This window comes from Gadus macrocephalus, chromosome 10, assembly GCF_031168955.1.
Source record: "Gadus macrocephalus chromosome 10, ASM3116895v1".
Classification (NCBI taxonomy): domain Eukaryota; kingdom Metazoa; phylum Chordata; class Actinopteri; order Gadiformes; family Gadidae; genus Gadus; species Gadus macrocephalus.
This window is the reverse complement of record NC_082391.1, coordinates 15970886-15994963: the sequence shown is the minus strand read 5'-3', so window position 1 is coordinate 15994963 and position 24078 is coordinate 15970886. Positions and strand designations below refer to the sequence as shown.

Genomic DNA, 24078 nt, shown 5'->3' with positions numbered 1-24078 from the left:
AGGAAGTAATATGGCGTGGGCATAGTGTCACAGTCGTTCTACTCAGAATTATGTGTTGTCCCTGACAGTATTTAAAAATATTGAATACGAATCATTACATATCATTTTTACAAGCACCTTGGCAAAGCAGGCCGCCCATTCATGGCATTGTCAAAGCTAATATGAAAATGTCGGAACAACCAGAAGGGAGATTGAGTTGAGTATTTTGTTAATTTTTATTTTAACAGTTTTTTCACAGGGGTCACTCATTACACTAATTATGGGAACGCTCCTTTCATGAACTAGAGCACGGGTAGCAGACTTGTCTTCAGTAGTAATATGTGCCCTGGTACATGAAAGTGGTAGACCTTTAATTAGGGTTATTAGTGACACCCTTGTGTCACCAATAACCCTCGATCGTATGATCGTTCAAGGGGGGTTGTTGGGGGGCGCGACCGGGACAAACGGGATGATGTTTGTGATCAGGCTTATCATGACTGCCATTGGTCAATTAGTGTGAGGTCACTCCTTTGCCTACAGATTGACTGTTAATATTGCTTTGCACTAAACTGTGCTGGGTACCCTGAATGCCAACAACAACCAAACAAACATAAATAAACATACCGATTTTTGCTTCCAGGGACTTTAAACCCATCGCTTAGTTTCGACAGTACCAATGAACCAATAACCTGGTTTGACTGGAATGCGAGTAAACCTTTTAGCCACGCACCGAGGCCTTTCTGTAGTGTTGTGTTGGTTTGTGTTGGCACGTTCGTCTATGCATGCGCGCCCTCATGGAAAAACCATCCACTCCTATACCCTGTGTGCATTAGTGTTGCATTAGTGTGTGCAGTGAGCCCAGAGCTGCAGCGTGATTGATTATACCGGCTGCCCGTTTCTAAAGGAGGACCTATAACGGAGCTGGGATGAAATATAGAACACCACGTTAATATCCATAACTTCTACAACCCTGAAACTCCCCCACCCCCTCCCTCCAACCACTGTGGTGGTAGTAAGGATGGGGGTGCGTGGAGGGGGGGGGGAGGGGGGGGGGGGAGATATAGAACAGCTTTTTTTTGATGCAATGTGTGCATTGAGCACCAGGTCCCAAAGAGAACACACACACACACACACACACACACACACACACACACACACACACACACACACACACACACACACACACATTTACACAGACACACTTACACACACACACTTACACACACACACTTACACACACACACTTACACACACACCTGCACAAATGCAGCAGCAACAATGCAACCGGAACAAAGGCTCACTCCTGTTCATTTGGACGTGTTATTCCCTCTCAGCAGTGCGGTCAGAAAAGACCCTTACACTCCAGGGCCCCATGAATACTTTTTTCCCATCTTCTTCTCCTTCTTCTTCTTGAACCCTGCTCATTTCTCCGTTGTCATTGTGGCTGGGTAACAGTGCCCCCACTTGGTCACCGTATGGAACTGTAGGACTGATCCGACCTATATTTTTTAATTTAGTCTGGCTGCTGAAATGGTGGTGGATAGGGTGGTGTGAGTCAGGGGAGGCTGAGCTCTGGTTAGCCAGAGTTACCTGTTCACCCTGGGGAGAGAGAGAGAGAGAGAGAGAGAGGGATAGGGGGAGAGACAGAGAGAGGGAGAGAGGGAGGGAGAGAGACAGAGAGGGAGAGAGAGAGAGAGAGGGATAGGGAGAGAGAGGGAGAAAGACAGACAGAGAGGGAGAGAGGGAGGGAGAGGGAGAGAGGAGGGAGAGGGAGAGAGAGGGAGAGAGGGAGGGAGAGGGAGAGAGAGAGGGAGGGACACACAGCGGGAGAGGGCGGGGGAGCTACACAGAGAGAGAGAGAGAGAGAGAGAGAGAGAGAGAGAGAGAGAGAGAGAGAGAGAGAGAGAGAGAGAGAGAGAGAGAGAGAGAGAGAGAGAGAGAGAGAGAGAGACAGCAGGAGAGGGCGAGGGAGCTACAGAGAGAGAGAGAGAGAAGGCCTTGAATAAATATGATCAAACCCTTGCTGCATATTTTTTCTAGAGGGTATCCAGTTCCACATAGTAATACTACTTGTGCTGATGTTAAATCAATAAATATACAAATAAATCCACATATATATTTAGGCCTAGTTCGTGTCAGGGAATATTTGAGCCTGGCTTATTCAAGCTGGAGAGCCGCTGATTCAACCCAAGCAGCACACAGTAAGCGCCTGCTGAAGCCCCGCCAAGGAACCCACTCATTTGCATTTATACAAACAAGCTGATTCAAACAACTTGCGAACAAAAGGAAATATGAATAACTTTTCCCCCTGCGTCTCCCTGAGATAGTAATGATGCATTACCTTCCGCTGTGCAAAACGCGATCGGCTCACTAATGACTTTAGACAAGTCGCACAGCTCAAAAGAAATTATTGATGGCGAAGAGAACAGTGGTTTCTGTTTTTTTTTTCACCCGCTCCCCTTTAACATAAAAGACCCCCGCCGTCACTTTTATTTTAACACGGGGGATATATTTAGCCGCCTAAGCCAAACGACGGCAGACACCGTCGGTATAATTAATGACGGCAGCGGAGCGATTGAAGCGGGCGGTCTTGTTACCGTAATGCGAACAGGCAGCCTCGCTGTGACTGCCGCCGCGTTTGCGAGTGTGCGTGCGCACGTTCACAGCTGTTTTATTTTTTTCCCTTTAATTAATTTATATATTTAATTTACCCCTTTGCTTTCGACAGGAGATCCCGTTCTACCACATCTGGAACGGTTCCCAGCGGTACCTGCACTGCACCTTCACTCTGGAGCGCCTCAGCCTGGCCACCTGCCAGCTCAGCTGCCAGCTGTGCGTTTGGCAGGTGGAGGGGGAGGGCCAGAGCTTTGGCCTGGACTTCAACATCGCCAAGGTAACCCCGCCCGCTCTGGCCCCGACCCAGCGAACGGGCTGGGCTCTGTGGCGTCAACTCAATTACGCCCACACACAATCTACTACCCGCACAGTTTCACACATAGTGTGGCGGTGGTGTGGCACCGTGGTGTAACCATGGTTATGTCTTTGTGGACTGATGGACTGTCTGTGTGTGTGTGTGTGGGGGGGGGGGGGGGTTGCAAGTCACCTGTAGCCGATCAATTAGCAAAGATGCCCGCCCGATCGTGGACTTTCTCGGACTGTTTGCACGGCTATGGATCCGATCGATTTCTCTTCTTTCCACCCTGTAAACCCCAACCCTCCCCCACACACACCAGGACACGCGGGCGATGGACTCTGAGTTCCTGCTGATGGACAGCAGCAGCACGGCTCTGGCCGGGCCCAGCGCCTTCCAGATACCGTACCTCATCCGGCAGAAGATCTGCAGCAGCCTGGACACGCCCTGTCCCAACGGGGCCGACTGGAGGATGCTGGCGCAGAGACTCAAGCTGGACAGGTGGGTCTCCTCTCCCAGGGTAGGGGCTAGGTTACTATGACCTTTAGCAACTAGGTTACCATGACCTTTACCAAATAGGCTATTATGACCTTTAGCAACGAGGTATCGATGACCTGTACCGACTAGGTCACCATTTCCACCAAATGGTCGCCATGACCTGACTAACTAGGTTACCATGACCTGTACCAACTTGGTTACCATGACCTGTACCAACTTGGTTACCATGACCTGTACCAACTTGGTTACCATGACCTGTACCCAACTAGGTTACCATTTCCACCAACTAGGTCACCACGACCTGACTAACTAGGTTACTATGACCTGTACCAACTAGGTCACCATGACATTACTAACTAGATGACTATGACCTGTACCAACTATGTTACCATGGCCTGTACCAACTAGGTTACCATGACCTGTACCAACTAGGTAACCATGAACTGACCAACCAGGTTACCATGACCTGACCAACTAGGTTACTATGACCTGACCAACTAGGTTACGATGACCTGTACCAACTAGGTAACCATGACCTGACCAACTAGGTTACCATGACCTGTACCATCTAGGTTACCATGACCTGACCAACTAGGTTACGATGACCTGACCAACTAGGTTACCATGTCCTTTACCAACTAGGTTACTACGACCTGTACTAACTAGGTTACCATGGCATTAACAACTAGGCCAACATGAACTGTACCAACTAGGACAAAAATAATCAATTTATTTTGAGGGATCTCATTGGTCTAAATAGTATTTTTCTACCAATCAGATAGCTTGAAATTAATTCATTTTTTTCAACCGATCAGATCGCTCAAAAAAAAAAATCATGGCCCTCCAAAAAAGTGATTAAAGCCTTGTTTTATTGAACACCGTTAATAGGTTGATGTTGAAGTCCTTTAAATACACTTCCAAGAACGGGGTTGGATAATAAGCACTTAATCGTTCGCACCCTGAACAGTATTGAGATCATTTAACTGCATATGTTCTCAATAAATATTTATTCTTAACCAGTAATATCGATATGGGCTTTCAGTAATGTTCTTTGGCAACGACTATTAAAGATCACATCATTAAAGGCTAAAATGATAAAAACCTTACCGCGGTCAGTACATGGTGCCATATGGGAGATTCAGTCTGTTCAGACTGAATCTCTAAGTCTCTCACGAACCCTTTCATGGGAATAGCATATGTATAGATATCACAATATTAGACACTTTGAAAGGCCTCATAACACCATGATAATAAAATCGGTGATTCAGCCAAAAGATCAACACCAACCGTGATTAAAAAGTACGATTGGCTTACGTTAAGGAAGCATAACCCCTGCCCCCCCCCCTTACCTCGGTAAGAAACGGAGGGATAACAAGTTGGTCATCTGACCGATTCGTCCTGCTACATGTGAAACGTGGGCACGTTTGTTCTGAACCTGCGCAACCTTCGCTGATGGCCGAGCACTCATTTGCGAGGCTACCTCGGGGAAGTTCAATGAGAATTATTTATGCATCATTGTATTTCAGTTTCTCGTGGTGTTGCTTGTTCGAACAGAAAAGCAAAAGCTAATTTAACCCGTTTTTTAAATGGATCACTGTTTATTTATTATTTATTTTTGAACGAGGTTACCCAAAAAATAATGAGCACGAGGTCGTCACACCTAGCCCTTTATACCCTCTGCCCTACTTTGTGTTCTCTTTTTTTTGCAAGCCCATTTGCTCGTAAACCGACCGATAAAGGTTGAGAGGAGTCTGGACTCTGAGTACGGTCATTGACCTGCTTTGAAGAGGAAGGAGCTAGACACTGATCAATTACCCTTCAATTTAGCCTGCTTGTAATTGAATCAAACAGGCTCACTCAGTTTGTCCAATCATGCTTATCCCCCCAGGTTAATTATAGATCGGATGGATGGCGGTGCTGTGGCAATAAGCTATGTTTTGCCCCACGCAATCAATTTTCACCGATATCTTGAAAACAGTAACTACTCCTCTGTTTCTACACTGTCCGGTGGCCCTGTCATCCAAATCAACCCTGTGATTCTATTCCAAAGGGCTCCACGGTGTGAGCCTTCTATATGCGTCTCCATTTCCCATGCTGAACACTGTACACACACACACACACACGCAGACATAAAATGTTTGATATTTTTTTTTTTTAATAGGCTATATTCTCACGGACTCCAAATGTCGCCCATTCAAATTGGGACGGTAGCAACTCATCGCGGCGGAAGAACATTCATTTTTATGTGACTATTAAGTCACATAAAATGAACTTTTTGACGGATATTGCATGCCGAAGCATTTTCTCATTCTCATCTACGCAGGGACACGACGCATCAATGGGCACAAAAACGGCTAAAGCGCATTATATATTATCGGCGATTGTCTCTTTGAAAGACAAACATATTCATCAACTCCATATTTTTAGAACTGTATTATTTATGCCCATGGGTTTCTCTGCACTAGCAAAACAAGATAGGGAGAGATGAAGGTCTCACACTCTAATCTCTGTGACCTTTCTCAAGGTAAAATCAAAGGACTGTGCCTTTCAGTACTTTTTTTTATATATCTGCCCACCACATCTGCGCACACACACACACACACACACAATAACACAAACACCTTTACAAACACACGTACTCACACTTGTACAAACACCTACACAAACACAATCACACTATCACAGACACCTACACACACCTACACACACACACACACACACACACACACACACACACACACACACACACACACACACACAGAGAGACACTATATATACATACGTTCACCGGGGAGGACAGGTGTGCTTCACAAACACACTTTGGGGGCTAAGGCTTCAACAGGCCTTTAATACACTGGTGGTCCAGGGCGTCCCTACACGACGGATAAGCAGCCAGACAGTCGGAGAACAGAAAAAGGCCATTAGATCGAACACGTCTCTTCAGGCACCGCCGGGATCCATTCCCCCCCTCAACATCAAATATACAGCTGCCGGCACCTCTACTTTGTTGTCATTGATTGGATTCAGTTGCAAAGGTTGGCTTCCCAAGAATGGTAAAGGTCGCTTCCGAAGAGCGGACTTACGTCTGCCTGGGATGCACTAGGAGGGATTTAGGGGCAATTTCAACATCAAATGTGGAGGAAGAGTCATGGCGAGCCAGCTGGGCCTCGCCGAAAGGTTTCCAAATGAAAAATAAAAGAAGAAGTGGGTTTTGGAACATTTTGTCCAGTCTTAACCGTGACGTATTTGCCTCTTCACTGTCCTTTGGCAATGTAGCAGTGATGACTTCTGCAGTGTTCAGGTTATTTTACGACGTTGTATGCCTCCACAATGTGTTTCTTAACACTGACGCAATATCAAGGGATGAGGCAAAACCCACAATAGAGTAGAGCGTGGCTAGTGCGCATCGCTGCAAAAATCCCAAAGAAAGACAACAAAATGATAGATGAAACGCTTTGGTAACAGGCTGTGTTTCAAGAAGCCACAAGTGACACTGAAATTGGATGTGTGTGTACATAGCATGATTCAATATAAGCCTGCCTTTTGTTGTCTTATGTTCTTATCTCTCTCTTGCTCTCTCCCTCTCTTTCTCTTGCGCTCTTTCTCTCTCCATCACAGACACATGAGTTTCTTTGCCTCCAACGCGAGTCCGACCTCTGTGATTCTGGACCTATGGGAGGCACAACATTTCCACAGCGGCAACATCAACCAGCTGGCCACCGTCATGGCCGACATCGGCAAACAGGAGGCCATGATATTCCTCGTCTCCGACGGAGAGTGCTAACCCCGAGGACGAGGAAGAGAAGAGCTGGTCCGAAGGAAAGAACAGACGACAGAAGCAGCAACAGCAACTGGACAATAACTGTACGACAACTGTTTCGGCAACAGTGGAGGAATAGTGAAGAAGTGCTTTTATATTGTTGTTATTGATATTATCGCTTTTTTTTGTCAAAACTGAATTGGGGATCTATGTTGAAACGGGGTGAACTTGGTTTAAACGAGAGAGCCCGAAAACTTGTCCAGTCTTGTTCAGAAAGGTGACCCTCATAGACGACGATAGGAGCCTTCCTGTTAAATAGGAATCTCTAAACGGAGAAGTGATGGCATTCACAAGCCCCCCCCCCCCCCCCCCCCCAAAAAAAAAAAAAACCTTTGTGATTGGAATGAAAGATTACCTACATATGCAGATATTCCACATATGGCTTGAGGGAAGCAATATGCCCATCGATAATGATTTTAGCCTTAAACATCACGGAAAGGGGACGCGGTAAGATGTGGTGTGTACGCAGAAAAAAACTGCTGTACGTTGCAACAGAAAACATGCTTCTCGTGCAGTCGGCTGCCTCGTCGGTTTTGAACGCGCCCCTCCTCCTCCTCGCTCTGACACATAACCCGGTTCATAACAAGGTCATTGGGGCCTATGACCTCCCCCCTGCTGTGCACTCCGTGACGGCGAACGTGTGTGTCACACCCCTGTGTTTCTTTCACTGTTTGCAAACACAGGGGGGCCGGGGGGCCGGGGGGTGAGGCAGTAGCGCGGCACAGACTTGTAGCTTGAAAAATAGATTTTATGTCACGCTCGGAGCGCGTGTCTCATCTTATTTGTTTTCTTCCTTCTCTGTTCGTTTTTGTTGTTTTGTTTTTATTTCCCCACAAAGTCAAGCCGGTATCACTAGTGTGATTGTAAGATCTTGATTCTGTTAGATTGCTGGGCAGATCTCGGTGTGCTGAATCGATGGCGTGTCGTCTGGGTCCGTTAGTAACCCAAACTCTCGAGGAGGGAGGGGGAAGGGGGGGAGGAAGAGTGAGTTACTTCACTGAAGAAGCCCCGTCTCGGAAGCCATTTTTGTCTTTCAGAGTGTGCGACTTTGATGAACCCCGTTCATCTCGGAGCGAGCACTCAGCCCAATGCGTCAGACGGTCTTGTTTTCTGTTCAGCTTCCTGCCGCCGCCGTTTATAAGCGGAGCAACAAGGCTATAAAGCCTCCCTGGCTGCATTAATGCGCATCCCTCCCCAAGTCATTTCTACAATATAACATCTCCCCCTGATTACATTAATACTGTCGGGGAGAAGATGTTAAACATGAGACACAGCCAAAAGCAAGGAAATACTGCATTGCCATTTTTTAACACTCATTATGAATAATGCAGAGTGTTCGCCCCGAAGAAAATCTGCCCACAAATTATCTTTACCAAAATGATTAACATGCAGAAGGGGTTTCCAAGTCATGCCGCCTTATTTCATAATTCAAAAGGCGTTTATTGGTCTGAATCTCTTTGGTGCCGTTTGGCAGAGTAGATCACATGTCTACTTATGAATGTGATGCAAACAAAGCCTGCCTCTCGCAGCATGGGGCCCATTCCGCAACGCCATGCCTCTGCCAGTTGAAAATGCTTAAGAAGTCCTTTGTTGTTGCCTTTATTGCCAAGATAGCGAAAGTGATCCAGGATATTAATGCAAGTACACGTACATGCACACACACAGACACACGAGCAGTTGGTTTGCCCTCAATCGCGTGGCTCACTTCTTACTTTCCTGGGTATTATTTAGCATGGACGGTGCGGTGGCCACGCGTCCTCCGTCCGTCACACACACACATGCGCAGACCTCAAGGTTGCTTGCTGCAGCAGTGGTGTAAATGTCATAGGGTTAAAAAAAAAAAGGAGCACTTTTTTCGAATCAGCCATTGTTCTCAGCCCTTTCTCTCCCTCCCCTGCCTCAGGATTGCTTGTCTATCAAACGTTGGAACGAGAGAGAGCTCCCCGCCATTTAAAACGTCCACAGAGAGTCCTCGATCCCAGCGCCCGGCCCGCCACGGCCCCCACCCTCACTGACTATCAGGAGTGCGTTTTAATGATTGTCACGATGTTTAGAATGTACATTTGTTCTGTCTTTTTTTAAGGTGTGCGGAGAAATAACTTGAACTTTTATTTTTTTGTTTGTTTTTGCTCCAGTGCGTCGGGCTACACCAATTCAAACCATAATTATTGTTGTTATTATCTATTCATTTTATTTATATTTTGTAAAGTTAAGAAGAGTCCAAGTGTGAGCTTTGCGTCCCTCAAGTCCATCCAACATGATTCTCCTCGGTCAGTTCCAACGTTGACCACTACAGTTGATATGTCGAACATATTAGACACTATTAGACATGTTGTAGTCCATCCCACACCAAATCCCCTTTTTCCATGTCGTTTTTGTAGAAGAAGCATCCACTAATTCCTTTTTTGGGATAAACACAAACAAATATCACCTTGAAAACAAAGCTTTGCTTTTCTCTCACACGTAATAAGTCATCAAATATGTAAATACATTTTTCTATTCTAGCTCTGTGCTGTCACTTTACATATTGTATATCAGCATAATTGGTAACCAAAGTTGAATGAATACCAGTTGAGGCTACTACAGGCTTATATTGTATTCATGTCTATGTCGTTTCAGCATTCTGGTTCCGTTGGCGTGTAGCGCGTAGCATCTGCCTCTCTGTCCCTGTGTGTCTTCTCTGCTGCCCATCTAATCACACAAAAAACCCACGGCTTTTGTACGGAAGAGGATTGGGGCCACATGTGTTTCTTCTTTTTTGAGTTCTGCTTTTAAAGTCAGAAGTCTGAGGTTAATCTCAGAATTCTGAGATTAAAGTCAGAGTTATGGGTAGGCTACCTGTAAGGAACCAAGATTACTGAAGGTCACTCTACGACATACAGGATTGGAACCAAGCGCTGACCTACGGAGGATACGGAAGAGGATTAGGGCGCAATGTGTATTTTCTTGGAGTTCAGAGTTTAAAGTCAGAATTCTGATATCAAAGTCGGAACTAAAAAAGAAATCACATGTGGCTCTAATCCTCGCTATATCATTCAGTGGCCATTTCACGCTATCTGTTCAAGCAGTAACAAAAAATATGTCAAAGTTTATTTTATCACTTTGTAAAGACATGTAAATTCTATTTTAATAACAAGCCAAAAAAAAAGAGAAGTGGCGGAACATTTTGTCAAGTGTAAACCGTGACGTGTTTGCCTCTTTACTGTTCTTTGGCGATCTAGCAGTGACGACTTTTGCAGTGTTAAGGGGTTTTTGAGACTGTTTTACAGGAGGTTTCTATAAATGTTTTGTTTGTCCTTACCCTGCATACGTCTACCTGATATTTCTATATATTGTAAGCATTTAAACACAAGGTGGAAAAAATTTAACACATGCCTAGTAAATATCACACACTGGAACTACGATGGATACTTCTTAAAAACTGGCAAGCAAGTGTTACGCAGCTTTCGTTGGATGGGCTACGACAGTTGTACAGTCAGATTGTGTTTTTGTTTTTCCGGAATATCATAGCGCCCCTGTCATTGTCTTAGATGTGTCGTCGAAGCACACTTCAATAATGTACTTGTAATTTACCAGCCATGTAATGTACCACACATCAGCATATGTTCACTTAATTTGGTGTGTCCGACTGAATTACGACATACTGCACGGATGAATGGTGAATGTTTGAACACTTTCTGGTCCAGATAGCTTGCTGTGGAACTAACTGTGCAACCGCGTCTGTGCTCAATTCGTCGAGGGTTCATTGTTTCAAGGTGCAAGGTGATAGCAAAATGTTGGATTTTATATAAGTGTACGTTTTAGTCATTCATTACTATTCAGTGTCAAGATGGTTTGCGTGTGCGGCTGTGCGTGTGCGTGTGTGTGCACACGTAACAAACTTGTCACTCTGACTGAAATATTTTCTTGTGAACTGAGAATAATAGACATGTGTACCTGTGAATGGTTTTCTACTTAGTTCCTTCAGTCAATGTTCCTTGCCTTTCTGCAAGTCAAAAATGCTGTATTTAATACATGCCACAGCGCTTATGCAATTGTATAATTGTATTGTTTTTTCTTTTGGTTGTCGTCTTTTTAACATTTTGTGTTTGTTAATGTCGATGTAAATTGTTGTCAAACTTTTGTGGCAAGGAAAATCTTCTGCTGAGGGAGATTTTTCTGTACTTTTTGGACAATGATATGGATTTGTGGGTAGAATTTTGGAAATTCGTTTCTAAGTGCTTTCAAGTATTTACTTGGCCTTATGTATATATATCTATGACATTTCAGAAAGGTATGTATAGTAATTCAACCTGAAATTGTTGTAAATAAATTATATATTGTTAAATCAAGGACTGAATATTGTACTTCAAAAACAGCCACGCCTATTCCAACCATTACCACTTGGTAGTTGGCTAAATATTACATCACTATACATCACTAACAGTCATTCCAAAAAACATTGTGAAATCAATCATGTTTACAACTAAATTCCAATGTAACTCAGTGTGCTGCATACAAATAGTGTAATACTCAGCTTACTCTTGGAAGTCACCGGTAAAAATTCAAAGAAAACAACTGATAAAGAAATGTATATTTATATAGCTGAATAGAACATAGGGCTTATGATAATTATGACGGCTCTTCAACACTTTCGGTAATTTTTCAGAATCGCAGATAACTTGACACCTTGTTTTACTGCAAGTTTTAATTACCTTGCTAATGCAGTCAATAATCATGCACATAATTAATGAGAAAAAGCCATAGACTTTAAGTTACAAGATGTACTTTATTGATAAAGTGAGTCGAATTGCATTAATTCCTACATATATAAATTGCACCTTTCTCCCCCAATACATCAAGGACATGGATACACTGTAGAGATTCAGTAGGATTTATATTACAGCTCGAAGACATTGGTTTAAAGCTTGACTTAAAAAAACAAAGGCACTTAAAGTTTATTTCATTTCTACTTTTCAGTTGTTAATGTTAGGGAGGATTCTGCAGAACATCCTTAAAGAATGTTATTTTACCGTTGTCACTCTAACAAAAGGCTTTTATTAAAACATAACTTTGGTCTCAAAAATATTATATACAAAAAAAATGATACCATAAGACAGACAAGATAGAAAAGATAATAGTGTAAGAAGTGACGTTATTTATAACCATATCAGACACACCCAATTCTGTTCAAGCACCAGAGCCTGAAACTGAAGATTTTACAGGGATAAGAACTACACTACATCATTCAAACTGAAATGCTAATCAATGAATGATGATAACACAGGACATCAATACTGATACGAATAAACACATAATCCTCCTTTAGCACAGCTGGAGCTAGGCGGCAGGCTGTGCCTCTGTGAAGAGTTGCAGAACGCACGCTTTTCTCCTTGACTAGAGCTCCCCATTAACTTAATAGGCACTGCAGTAAGAACCAATGAGGAGTCCGGGGGTCCCAAATGAGTATAAGAGTACACGAATGGTGTCAGGTCATTACAGTAATAACGCCTGACAATGAGCGACTAAATGAGTCATTCAGCACGGAGGATACTCGCAGTAAAACCTCAACGAGGCCCGCGATTGGTGGAGCCGTAACGGTATTTAACAGCTCTAACGAGCACGCCCTGAATCTGGGTGAGGCGATGTGACACACTTAATGTCCAAGCGGCACTAAAATAACAATCCAAGAATTAACTTACAAAGAAGAGCCGAGAGAAGCGAATTTACAATTAGCTCGAGGCGCGTGAGTTTCCCTTCTGCAACTGCTTCCGTTTCCCCCGACAGCAGACCACAACAGTTGCTTTTACGGTGTAGGACTCGGTGCTTTCTAGCTTTAGCTAGCTAGAGAGTCTATCCTTACACAGCGAGGGAGTGGTAGCATTTCTGGGCTTACATCAAATCTCCAAAGGTGAGACAAAGCGGCTCACATCTTGAAAAGACAGGGTGAGGAGTGCATTTGAGCGAGGGAAACGAAGTGTGTGTGTGTGACTGGCACAGGTGTCGGGCTTTGATGTGTGTGTGTGTGTGTGTGTGTGGTTTCGCCTGAGGGGAAGAAGTTGGGTTGAGGAGGAGGGAGAGGATGAGGAAGAGTAGGGGAGTAGGAGGGGAGGAGGGTGGCGAGTGAGTGGAGCTCTCTGGGTGTCTCTTCCCCCGACAGAAGCACCTCTCCCGGGCTAAGCGCCTCACACCGGGGCGAAGGCATGGCCTTTGCAGAGCGGCTTATCCTTCTTGGAGTAGAAGGTCTTCCCCTCCAGGTTCATCTGGCACAGCTGCATGAAAAAAGAAGGGGGGGGAGCGGGGGAGACAGGAGCCGTATATAGATGGGATTGGTGGTTGGAGGGGGGGAGGGAAGAGATAGGATGGGTGGTGGTGGGAGGGAGGAGGGAAGAGAAGGGAAAAGAGCAGAGAGAATATTAGCCATTTTATCATGTTCATCTTATTGCACAATGAGTGCTTCCCGCAGTACGGGTGTCTATGCCACAGTATTGAATTTACAGTCTAGGAGTTCTCTACAGAGTCAAAGACAAACGATGGAGATAGCCGTCCCCAGCGGCGGCTTCAGAGAGAGCCAGAGAGAGAGAGAGAGAGAGAGAGAGCCAGAGAGCCAGAGAGAGAGAGAGAGAGAGAGAGAGAGAGAGAGAGAGAGAGAGAGAGAGAGAGAGAGAGAGAGAGAGAGAGAGAGAGAGAGAGAGAGAGAGAACAAGCGAGAGAGGGAGACAGGGAGACACACACACACACACACACACACACACACACACACACACACACACACACTCACACACTCACACACTCGCACAAAAGAGAGAACGGGTGAGAGAGGGAGTTGAGAAAGCTCCAGAAAAGTGGCCTGGACTGATGTGAGGGCAGTGCAGCCGGACAGCCAGAGGAGGGTCTGGCGTCGGAGGAGGAGAAAGGGGGCAGGTCGCTGGAGCCGACGGGCTACGGCGTCCATCAGAATGACTTACGGCACAGACGAAGCAGGTGTCGTGCCAACTGTAGCCCAAGGCCTCCAGGAACCGATCCCCGGCATCAATCTTGAAGTCACAGCCGTGGCATTTGGTGCCAAACATCTTCTCATAGTCTAAGGAGACAGAGAGGGAGAGAGGGAGAGAGGGAGAGAGGGAGGGGGGGAGGGGGCGGGCAGGGGAGCGAGGTAAAGGCAGGTGAGAACAAAGTGATGGAGACTTGCAGGGGGGGGGGGGGGGGGTGAGGGCTGGTAGCTGGGTGTGAGACGTTCGTAAGCCTGTGCAGGCGGGCCTAGCGAGGCGAGGCCCGTGTCTGAACAAGAGACTCATCATCGGGCGTGAAGAGGGGTGGGGGGGGGGGACGGGGGGGCGGGGGGGTTACGTCTGGGGATGCTGTCCCGGTGTAAAGGAGGGATTAGGATAAGGGGAAATTGCTCAAGATACTTCACTGGATTGTCCCTTTTTTCCCCCTATTGTTACAGGGACTTGAGCAGGGGGTGGTGGGGGGGGGTGGGGGGGGGGGGGGGGATGTGGGATGGGGGGCTGGGGGTTCGGAGGAGGGGAGGGGAGGGGAGGTGTACTTGAGCTGCAGGGCGAGCGCGACACAATCCTCTAAAAAGGTGCTGAGACGACAGAATGTTGATCAGCACTAAAGGTATTATCCCGAGGAGGCGCCCTTCGTACGCGTCGGGGGTGCTGCCGCTGATAAAAAAAAAAAACAGCAATCCACTTCTGAGGCCCCGGCGACGGAAAGGAGAGAAGCCTGCTGACCCGCTAAATAATTTACAACGCGAAGCGAGCGCCACGCTGCCGTCCATAAAGACCCGGAGAGAGGGGGGGGGGGGGGGGGGGGGGGGGATGGGGGGGGGGGGGGGTGCGTAATGCATGCTAGCGCTGCGAAGATAACGGAGGAGCGAAACGTATAAACGGAAGAAGGAAGAAAAAAGGGAAATGTCGAAAGACCTTATGCATTGTGTGGCCTTTACAATACACTACCGCAATAAAGATGTTGTTGTTGTTGTTATTTGGGGGGGGGGGGGAGGGGGGTATAATCACACACAGTTGCAATTAAAGCGAATCATTTAGGAGTTAAGTTTGGCGCGATTGTTTTCCGAAGTTAAGCAAACATCGAGGTTCATGTGACTCTGTAGACGGTGGCGTTTGTGAAAAGCCTCCGCAAACAATACGGCTTATAATTGGATGGACGTCCTTCGGGGTATTTTCTTTTCTTAGCATATATCTGGTAGCTTAAATGTGGTAGCTTAAATCTTATTTTCAGCAATAAACATGGCACTGTAAGCACAGCCTGTCCTTTTTTCCCCAAAAAGAGATTCCCTATCGAGACATATCCTTGTGTTTTTTATTTTTAGAATAAAGCAGATTGGTGTAAGAACCTCCCAATACCGGAATATCTAATGGCAAGAAATATATATTTCTTATTACAGAATCCGTCTTCTGTGAATAGAAGCAACCAATGCATATGCAATATTTATTCCACAGTGAGCATGGAGTTATGGAAAGCTAACCCACTGCTAAACACAAAGCGCGTCAACGTTTCAGTAATGTATAAAGTTAGGCGTTGTGGCCGGTATTCAGACTATACTTAACGCAGCGGTCAAACTGCATAATATGACTAATATGTCTTTGTTGTGTAACAGCTAGGACATAGGGACTCTAATCAATACACTCCGATACCGTTTACACGCTAAGGCGTATTGGTCAGGAAATATTGATCTGTATACATGATAAATGAGATGCATACATAACATACATTTAATTAATGCAATATTACAGTGTGAAAATGTGCATGGCAACAGCTGTGTGGCGGACACAGGCGTGAATCCTGTTGGCTGACGGATGTTGTTGGTGTTTGGAGAATCAATAAAGAATTGAAAAAAACAAATAATATGTAACACTAACCCTCAAGTGCATACTGTTTCGATTGTAGTGGAATAGTAGACTGGGGATTGTGTTAGTTAAACTCCCCACAGGCCAGGTTTATTACCAAACACAAATGTCTCACCAAAGCTTTTATGAAGGTAACAATACCGTCCCTCTTTGTGACAAATGAAAGCGTGTGAATGTATGTGTGTGTGTGTGTGTGTGTCCGTGCATGCGTGCGTGCGTGTGTGAGTGCGTGCGTGCGTGCGTGTTGGCTGACCTCTCTCGCAGTAGGGCTCTCCCTCCTCCATGTAGAAGGCCTGGTTTCTGATTGGAGTCCTGCATGCCGCACACTTGAAGCACTCCACATGGTAGGTCATCTTCAGGGCATGCATGATTTCCTGGAGAGGGGACAGAACGTGTTCCACGGGTTATAAATGGCTTGACTTTCAAGGGGTCTGAATCCACTGACCCCTCCCTCCCTTTGTCACTCAAGTCCCTTGAAAGTGCGGATTAATCCGATCCCGTAGGGGTGAGTTGTATATTTTGACCGACATTATGCATGGAGATGGATGGAGGTTTGGCTGCGGGTTAGACTAGACGGAGAGGGTGGTGAATTGTAGGGTTATCCAGACCTACCGCCGCGCAACGTTTGTTCTCTTACTTCCTATGAGCCGTGAACGCCAGTTAGCAGTCCCCGGTGCGGGAAGAACAACATCATTACAAGAAGAACAACAGCAAAGACAGGGAGAATAAATATGTTCTCCCTGTCTCTCCCGCTCTAGGTTTCTCACGAGGAAGTTGACAAAGCAGACTCTGAAACGTGTCACGGAAACGGGTACCCTTCGGAAGCCCCTCTCTCTCGCCGCTAAACCACCGATATCGCTCAAACGTGTTGCCCTCTCCTCTGGCTTGTCGGGCACATTTAAAGCCCCCCCCCCCCTTTAATGCATGCTGTCGGGAGATGAGAATGAACCCTATTGAGGTCGGGGGGGGGTGCTTACTTACCCCAGCGATTTTCTTTTTGCACTTGGCGCAGTTGGGCGCGTAGCGGTTGTCGTAACACTTGGTGCAGAAGACAGAGCCCCTCTCCTCGAAGAAGCCCCCTTCCTCCAGGACCACCTTGCACTGGGAACACGTGAACTCCTCGGGGTGCCAAGAACGCCCCAGCGCAACCAGGTACCGTCCCCTGGAGGGAGGGACACACACACACACACACACACACACACACACACACACACACACACACACACACACACACACACACACACACACACACACACACACACACACACACACACACACACACACACACACACAGTATGAGGTGTGATAAGAGTTCTACAGGGCTTCCTACTTTAGCCTGGGGAAGCAATGACCGGAACGGTAATGGAAATGTCAGAGGCAAACAATGGCATGCAGGATTAACATGACACGGCCCGCGAGCTGGGATCGCTTTTTGTCGAATGTAAACAACATTTTAAGAGTCTTTGTGGAGATATTCATCAGTTCCATCGGTAACATGACTATGAATACTTGTTTAAATGCCCTAGTGCGAGAGAGGTCAGCGCACGCGCGCACACGCACACACACACTCACACTTTCCTTTGTCAAAAGGTAGATGTCGTCGAACGACCGGATTCCCCTCCTGGGATTAACAATGGTTTATTTTATCTTAACTTTAAACACTGATTGCTCCCTTTGGAGTTGTCTTTCACCAGGAGCATGTAAATCAAATTGACCAGACTTGTTAACAATAATGCGTGTCAGAAAGACTTTCTTGTCCCGTTAGGAGCACAATAAAGCGATTTATAGAGAAAGATTCACTGGGTGGATTGAATTGTGGACTGGTGTGTTTTATAAGTAAATAGCTGCAGTAGAAAAGTAGAAAAGAAATTTAAGCATATACTGTTTACCCATAACAAACTAAAAATGGCTCAGAATACACCACCACACAGACTAAAGCGTGTTTCGAGACATATTACCAGAGGGAAGTGTCCTTTTCTTTTTATCCATTCTGCAACCCCAACACACACACACACACACACACACACACACACACACACACACACACACACACACACACACACACACACACCTCATTTGTTTAAATTAGCCTCCTCAATTCAGAGCCCATCTGCCCCGTTTTGCCTCCAAACATTTCCTCCTGTTGTTAAAGTCTCTTCTTATTTACTTATTTATCGTCAGCTGACGTTTGCACACTGTGCTGCGGAGTCACCTTGAGTGTGTGGAAAAGCACCCCCAAATAAAACCTTATTATTATTATTATTATGAGTACGCTTAAGTTACGACTATCCTCACAAAGCGCCCGGGAGTAAAACCCTCATACAACACAGTTTTACACTGCCAAGCCGGTACAGTCGTGGCTTGGCACACCCTGCAGTCTGGTAAAACCAAGTGGGTATATCCCCCCTTCGTCAAGGAGCCGGCTTTCTTGGTCTATTGGAGTAGGCGGGACTACTACTGAAACCCCCAATATGTGTAGGGCCCGAGAGGGTAAATTGGTGTGCGAAATCAAGCCGGTATAATACCTCTATCAGTAAACATGCGGACCATGCCGGGAAAAAGGCGGGTATAAGACGGGAAAATTTGGCTGCGTAAAAAACGACTATAGAGTTCGACGTGGACGGGGAGGGTCCCACCTGATGATTTTGTCACAGGCCCCGCACACGGGGGTCCGGCCGCTGTCCTCGGGGGCGCTCTGGGCCGCCTGCAGGATGGAGCTGCGGTTCTCCATGGGGGTGGGCTGCACGGGCTGCCGGTGCTGCGTCAGCACCGTGGACGTCTTGTCCGGCCGGTAGCGGTCGGCGAAGCCCGGGTCGGTGACCCAGGGGGGCCGGCAGGACGGGCCGGAGCTGTCGGGGGGGGCCGCCTGGCTCATGGATCCTGGGGGCCCGATAGAGAGAGAGAGAGAGGGAAATGCTGTCAACTACCGGAGCCGATCGATCAGGAGGAAGAGGGTAGGGGAGGGGGGAGGGGAGGGGGGGGGGGGGGGGCTTTGACCGTTACTCATTCAGACAGAATGAGGGAAACGTTTTTAAGGGGGGGGTTTTATTGGGCAAACGTAGACAGAAGTTATAGATGTGTACTTTGTTGCAGAGTCTTTGTATGCACAGCTTTTGGCGGTCCATTTAATACGGGTGCGCTAGCTAATAGGGTTCTACTTTTGTTGATTAAGCAGCTCATTTACATTTAAAACAGATACCCTGCAGGTCTTGATGCACACAGATATATGCTTTACTATGCGATACAGAGGGATTTCTTTAGGAGAGTTCTTCAACTTTCATGGTTACGAAATGTCCCGGTCTATTACTGTGAATACTAATGATTTACTGGCTTGCACTTGATGCACTGGCTTGTATTGTAATCATACTTGGGCGGTGATTCACGTGTTTTCAAAGACAACACACTCACCAGCAGGTTTATCTGGTGCCTGGGTCGTGGCAGTGGACTGGGTTGGCTCAACACTGTGGGAAAACGTTTCAGTGAACACATAGTAAAACATGCCCGTTAACAACGTCACAGCCACACCATAGCCTCAACAATATCCCAGGTGTGCGATGTACAATCATTACAAAAAGTGGTGTACCACAGGTTTCTAATTATTGACTTGTTTTCCCTTTCTTTGTGTAGTGCTGTTTGTTGGGGAAAAAATGCCATGGCTGTATTGTCTCATTATGAGCCAGCTAGGTGATTGAAGAAGTGTTTGTCTGAGGGATAAGAAATGAATAATGTAATCCTCTGCAATCAATGTGTAATAGCTCTAGCAGTGTATCCTGAAGATGTTTTAATAGTTTTTGTTTTGTTTCCTTCTCAAAACTCGTTAACTACTGCTCTAAAGATAGAAACTTTCATTAAAAGTATTGACTGGAATCATTCAGTCTCCCACCCCAGCCCGAGAGAAAAGTATTTGCTTGTGAAAACCTTTTGATTGCAGTATGCTGCTACTGTAAGTAAAGTTCTGTTATAAAAATTATAAATAGAACTTCTGTTAAAAATGGAGAAAAAAAATATAAAAGAAAGTGTTACGCCCACAGCAAGCATCCCTGAACTAAACTCTAGCTATCTCCTTTCAATTACGGGGAAATCAAAAGACCTCATACTAGGAGGCAAACACAATGAGCTCCAGAGATCTCATCTTTGGGGGCGAACAAAAAAACCCAACAGAGCCTTGGAGGCCTATGATGTTTACACCATTCAAAGAGTCATCGATGTTTTAATAATAGAGGGAAATGAAATCATTTTTCCGAGAGAAAGATTAAAAGGAAAAAAAAAAAGTGGTGTTAAATAAATGATCATTACTAACGCCATAGCCTTGCTCTGCAGCGATGGAACGGCCCTTCTGAGGCCTGTTTACCAATTAAATCTAATCAAATGCAATATTTATCCTGATTGGCAGAAATATTCTATTTTCTTACCCTGAGCAAAGTCCTTGGAAGTTACTCGGTTGGAGGTCATAAAATCCGTCAGTCTGTCCTTCACGACAGCTGCTTTGATGTTCACCACTAGAGCCAAACATAGCTCTGAAAATACCCTCTGTTTAACTTGGCTGTTTACCTCGCACACCTTTAATGTGGTTGACAACTTTGTTAACGTTCATATGGTGATTCACCCTTCAGCTGTACAAGACCCCATAGTCTAAACACATTGTGTTTACACAACTCGTTAACATTTGTTTTGTAATTCGCAGCTTAGTTCTGAAACACTAGACCCTCCCTAGTCCCAACGTTTGTTCCATATGTGAATGGAATGATTCAGTCAAACTACAGTCCAAAAAAGTGACTTATTAAAGACTCCCTCTTCCATGGTCCAACTCTCTGTTCAAAATGTGACTTATTAAAAACTCCCTCCTCCATGGTTCAACTCCCTGTTGAAAAAGTGACTTATACTCCCTCCTCCTTAGTCCAACTCCCTGGTCCGTATGTGACTTATGAAAGACTTGTCCTTCTATAGTGTAAAATCCCCTTCAAAACCTGTCTTATGAAACACTTTCCTTCTTTAGTGCAACATGCTGTTCAAAACATGACTTATGAAAGACTTTCTCGCCTTCAGTCAGAAATAGAAAATAAAAAGTGGGAAAAAGAGAAAGAAAAGAGGAAGACCAGAAAGCAGAGGGTGTTTTTTCTTTCAGAGTTTTATATTTGTTTGATGACAGCAGAAAAATAAAACAAAAGTACAGACTGATCTTGTCGTTCTCTCTCAGTGCTTGCAGACGCCTACGTCAGGATGAGGGGCTCAGAAATGGAAAACAGTGCAAAATGAAGAACTCAGAATAACACCTAACACAGAACTAGAGATAGAGAGCAGGAGATAAGAGGGAAGGGGGTGCGAGAGAGCTAGACAGCAGCAGGATCACTAAAGGAGGAAGAGAGAGAGAGGAGGCTTACAGATGAAAGTCAGGCCCTGAACGAGGTAATCCAAGAGGAATAACAGGAGCAAAAACTGGTGCTTCCTGGAGTTGAGACCCTCTCCTTCACTCCCTCATCACCTGTTCACAAGCGCTTTGAGTAGCAAAAGGCACGACAAGGCGAAACGGGGCTACAAACAAAGTGCACCAAAAAGTGTTCAGAACACTCACACAACATCAAACTTCAGAGACGGATTTCCGTTACTTGGGCTCAGTATGCCAGTTCCCATTTTTATTTGGGCTTTGACACATAGGCTGCATAATATATATTTCTATTTTCTGAATTATTTTCTATCCCCCCCATCCTCGCTCACTTGCATTATTCCTCCTTTTTTCTATCACTTTTCCATCCCCCCTCCCACCTTTTTTAGTTTATATTATATTTTGTTGAGGGGACATTTCTCCCACCGCCTCTCCCGTGGAGGTGGCCGGCTATCGCTGTGGTCGTTGTCGTCGTTGTTGTCGTGGTGATTCTGCTCATTGAGACGCTGTGGCGACTGCTGTGTGGCGGATGCTTTTCAAGAAGGCTCCGGAGCTCCGCCTCCCATCACAGCGACGCCTCGCAGCGGGAGACGCTCAGGACTTGATATTGAGAGCGCGAGCAGACCTCTCGTGGTGCCAGTCCCTCAGACGGGCGTAGCGGGGGCTCTGAATCTCCGTGAGAAACTTTTCCCTAACCGCCGCGACGCACCGTGACGTAAACAAGGAACAGACGTGGGTCGGGGGGGGGAGGGGGTGGGGGTGGGGGTGGAGGGAGGGCAGAGAGTCAGAGACAGAATAATTACGGGAGGTTAAATATAACAAAAAGGCGAGGAGGAGAGCGAGAGAACATTCTGTTAAAGTCGCACACGGCAACAAAAGAGACGGCGGGGCGAGGAGTCAAACGGACAGCAAAAGCAGGTCAAACAAAAAGCGTATAGAAGAAGATAATGAGTTGAAAACAAATGATAGGTTAAAACTATATGTTAATATATATATCTATATTTGAGGGAACCAAGGAGCCATCCTTGACATCAGGTAGCCAGTGGCCGTCACCGGAGACTATAAATAATGCAAACACAACAACACGACACCTCCTTCATGCGTCGTTTTCAAACCCAATCCTGAATGACAGGATCTGCTAATTAATGAAGGAGCCCTTGGGATCTGGGTAGGAATTAGTATTCTCCACCAGCGCACTACACAAGCATTAGGACCCCAACTAAACCACAGGCTCGGGGGGGGGGGGGGTTTGAGTGCAAAAAGTTGCTGGTGTTAAACACACACACACACACACACACACACACACACACACACACACACACACACACACACACACACACACACACACACACACACACACACACACACACACACACACACACACACACACACACACACACACACACACACACACACACACACACACACACACACACACAGGTTGGGCGTTACCTGGCCCTCTTCATGTTTTCATCATCTGGGTCCTGCACTACGAGAACCAGGAGAGAGATGCATCAGAATGCCTCACTCACAAGCACAAACATGTGTTTTTGACACACACCGACACACATGATGCATGATGAATAATCAATGACAGGACAACCTGTCCTAGACTGATAAAGCTATGCAGGTTTTGATTCCCCATTTCTGACATCAGGATTGTTACAAGTCATTCAAAGTCGATCATAGCCGAGTTGGAATAATAAATAAAACCGTAAATAAGCTGTCTTGAGAAACAACTTCTGTTGCTCCCGTCGGTAGAGAGATCAGATCAACTAAGAACGCATTTATAAAACCTTCATGACACAGTATCCGTCTGCGTCCAGCTCTTCAAAGGACCTTTTTTCCCCTTCTACACAGATCCCTCTCTCTCTATCACCAGGCCTCAATCCCTTACTTATTGTCCATGTCCATCCGTCCATCCTTCTAAAGAACCTCCTGTCTCTCTCCGCTCTCTGTCTCTCTCTCGCTATTTTTCTCAGTCCCTCTCTTACTCTATCACCAGGCCTCAATCCCTTACTTATTGTCTATGTCCATCCGTCCATCTTCCTAAAGAACCTCCTGCCTCTGTGTCTCAGTCTCTCTCTCCCTCTCTCTATCGCTGTGTCTCAGTCTCTCTCTCTCCCTCTCCCTCTCGCTCTGTGTCTCAAGTCTCTCTCTCCCTCTCTCCCCTCTCTCTCTCGCTCTGTGTCTCAAGTCTCTCTCTCTATCGCTGTGTCTCAGTCTCTCTCTCTCCCCTCTCTCTCGCTCTGTGTCTCAAGTCTCTCTCTCTCTCTCTCTCTCTCTCTCTCTCTCTCTCTCTCTCTCTCTCTCTCTCTCTCTCTCCCTCTGTGTCTGTGTCTCAGTCTCTCTCTCCCTCTCTCCCTCTCGCTCTGTGTCTCAGTCTCTCTCTCCCTCTCTCCCTCTCTCCCTCTCTCCCCTCTCTCTCTCTCGCTCTGTGTCTCAGTCTCTCTCTCTCCCTCCCTCGCCAGACCTCAGGCCCTGACTTACTGAAGTCGGTTCCTGTGAGCTGGGCGAGGATGCGGAAGGAGCGGGACTGGGTGGTGCCGGTGCGGGGGTGCCAGTCCTGGGTGTCCTGAATCAGCCTCTTCTTGCTGCGGTCGTTGGGGATGAAGCAGGGCAGGTTCTCAGC

The 24078-nt window shown here is 46.2% G+C and overlaps 2 protein-coding genes across 3 annotated transcripts in view; one reads left to right on the top strand and one right to left on the bottom strand.

The window, feature by feature from the left end:
• Nucleotides 1–2687: 2687 nt before the first annotated feature.
• LOC132465905 (netrin receptor UNC5A-like) lies at nucleotides 2688–11539 on the top strand. The gene is made up of 3 exons (XM_060062816.1): nucleotides 2688–2872; nucleotides 3213–3391; nucleotides 7007–11539. The coding sequence occupies exons 2-3, from the start codon at nucleotides 3225–3227 to the stop codon at nucleotides 7170–7172; spliced, it is 333 nt and encodes a 110-aa protein (XP_059918799.1). The 5' UTR covers nucleotides 2688–2872; nucleotides 3213–3224; the 3' UTR covers nucleotides 7173–11539.
• Nucleotides 11540–11956: 417 nt separating this feature from the next.
• Nucleotides 11957–24078, bottom strand: part of pdlim7 (PDZ and LIM domain 7) — a 30319-nt gene continuing 18197 nt past the window's right edge. For both annotated transcript variants that reach the window (XM_060062804.1, XM_060062805.1), the window contains exons 6-11: nucleotides 19472–19524; nucleotides 18700–18943; nucleotides 17045–17225; nucleotides 16317–16437; nucleotides 14156–14271; nucleotides 11957–13459 (exon numbers count right to left, since the gene is read on the bottom strand). In XM_060062804.1, the coding sequence (XP_059918787.1) occupies nucleotides 13373–13459; nucleotides 14156–14271; nucleotides 16317–16437; nucleotides 17045–17225; nucleotides 18700–18943; nucleotides 19472–19524 (802 nt within the window). In that variant the 3' untranslated portion in view covers nucleotides 11957–13372. The remainder of the gene's footprint in view (nucleotides 13460–14155; nucleotides 14272–16316; nucleotides 16438–17044; nucleotides 17226–18699; nucleotides 18944–19471; nucleotides 19525–24078) is intronic.

What these genes read in the sequence shown, in the direction of transcription:
- LOC132465905 (XM_060062816.1), top strand. Translation starts at nt 3,225, where the DNA reads ATGGACTCTGAGTTCCTGCTGATGGACAGCAGCAGCACGGCTCTGGCC. An exon ending in CAGAGACTCAAGCTGGACAG is followed by an intron (nt 3,392 to 7,006) that starts GTGGGTCTCCTC and finishes TCTCCATCACAG; the next exon opens with ACACATGAGTTTCTTTGCCT.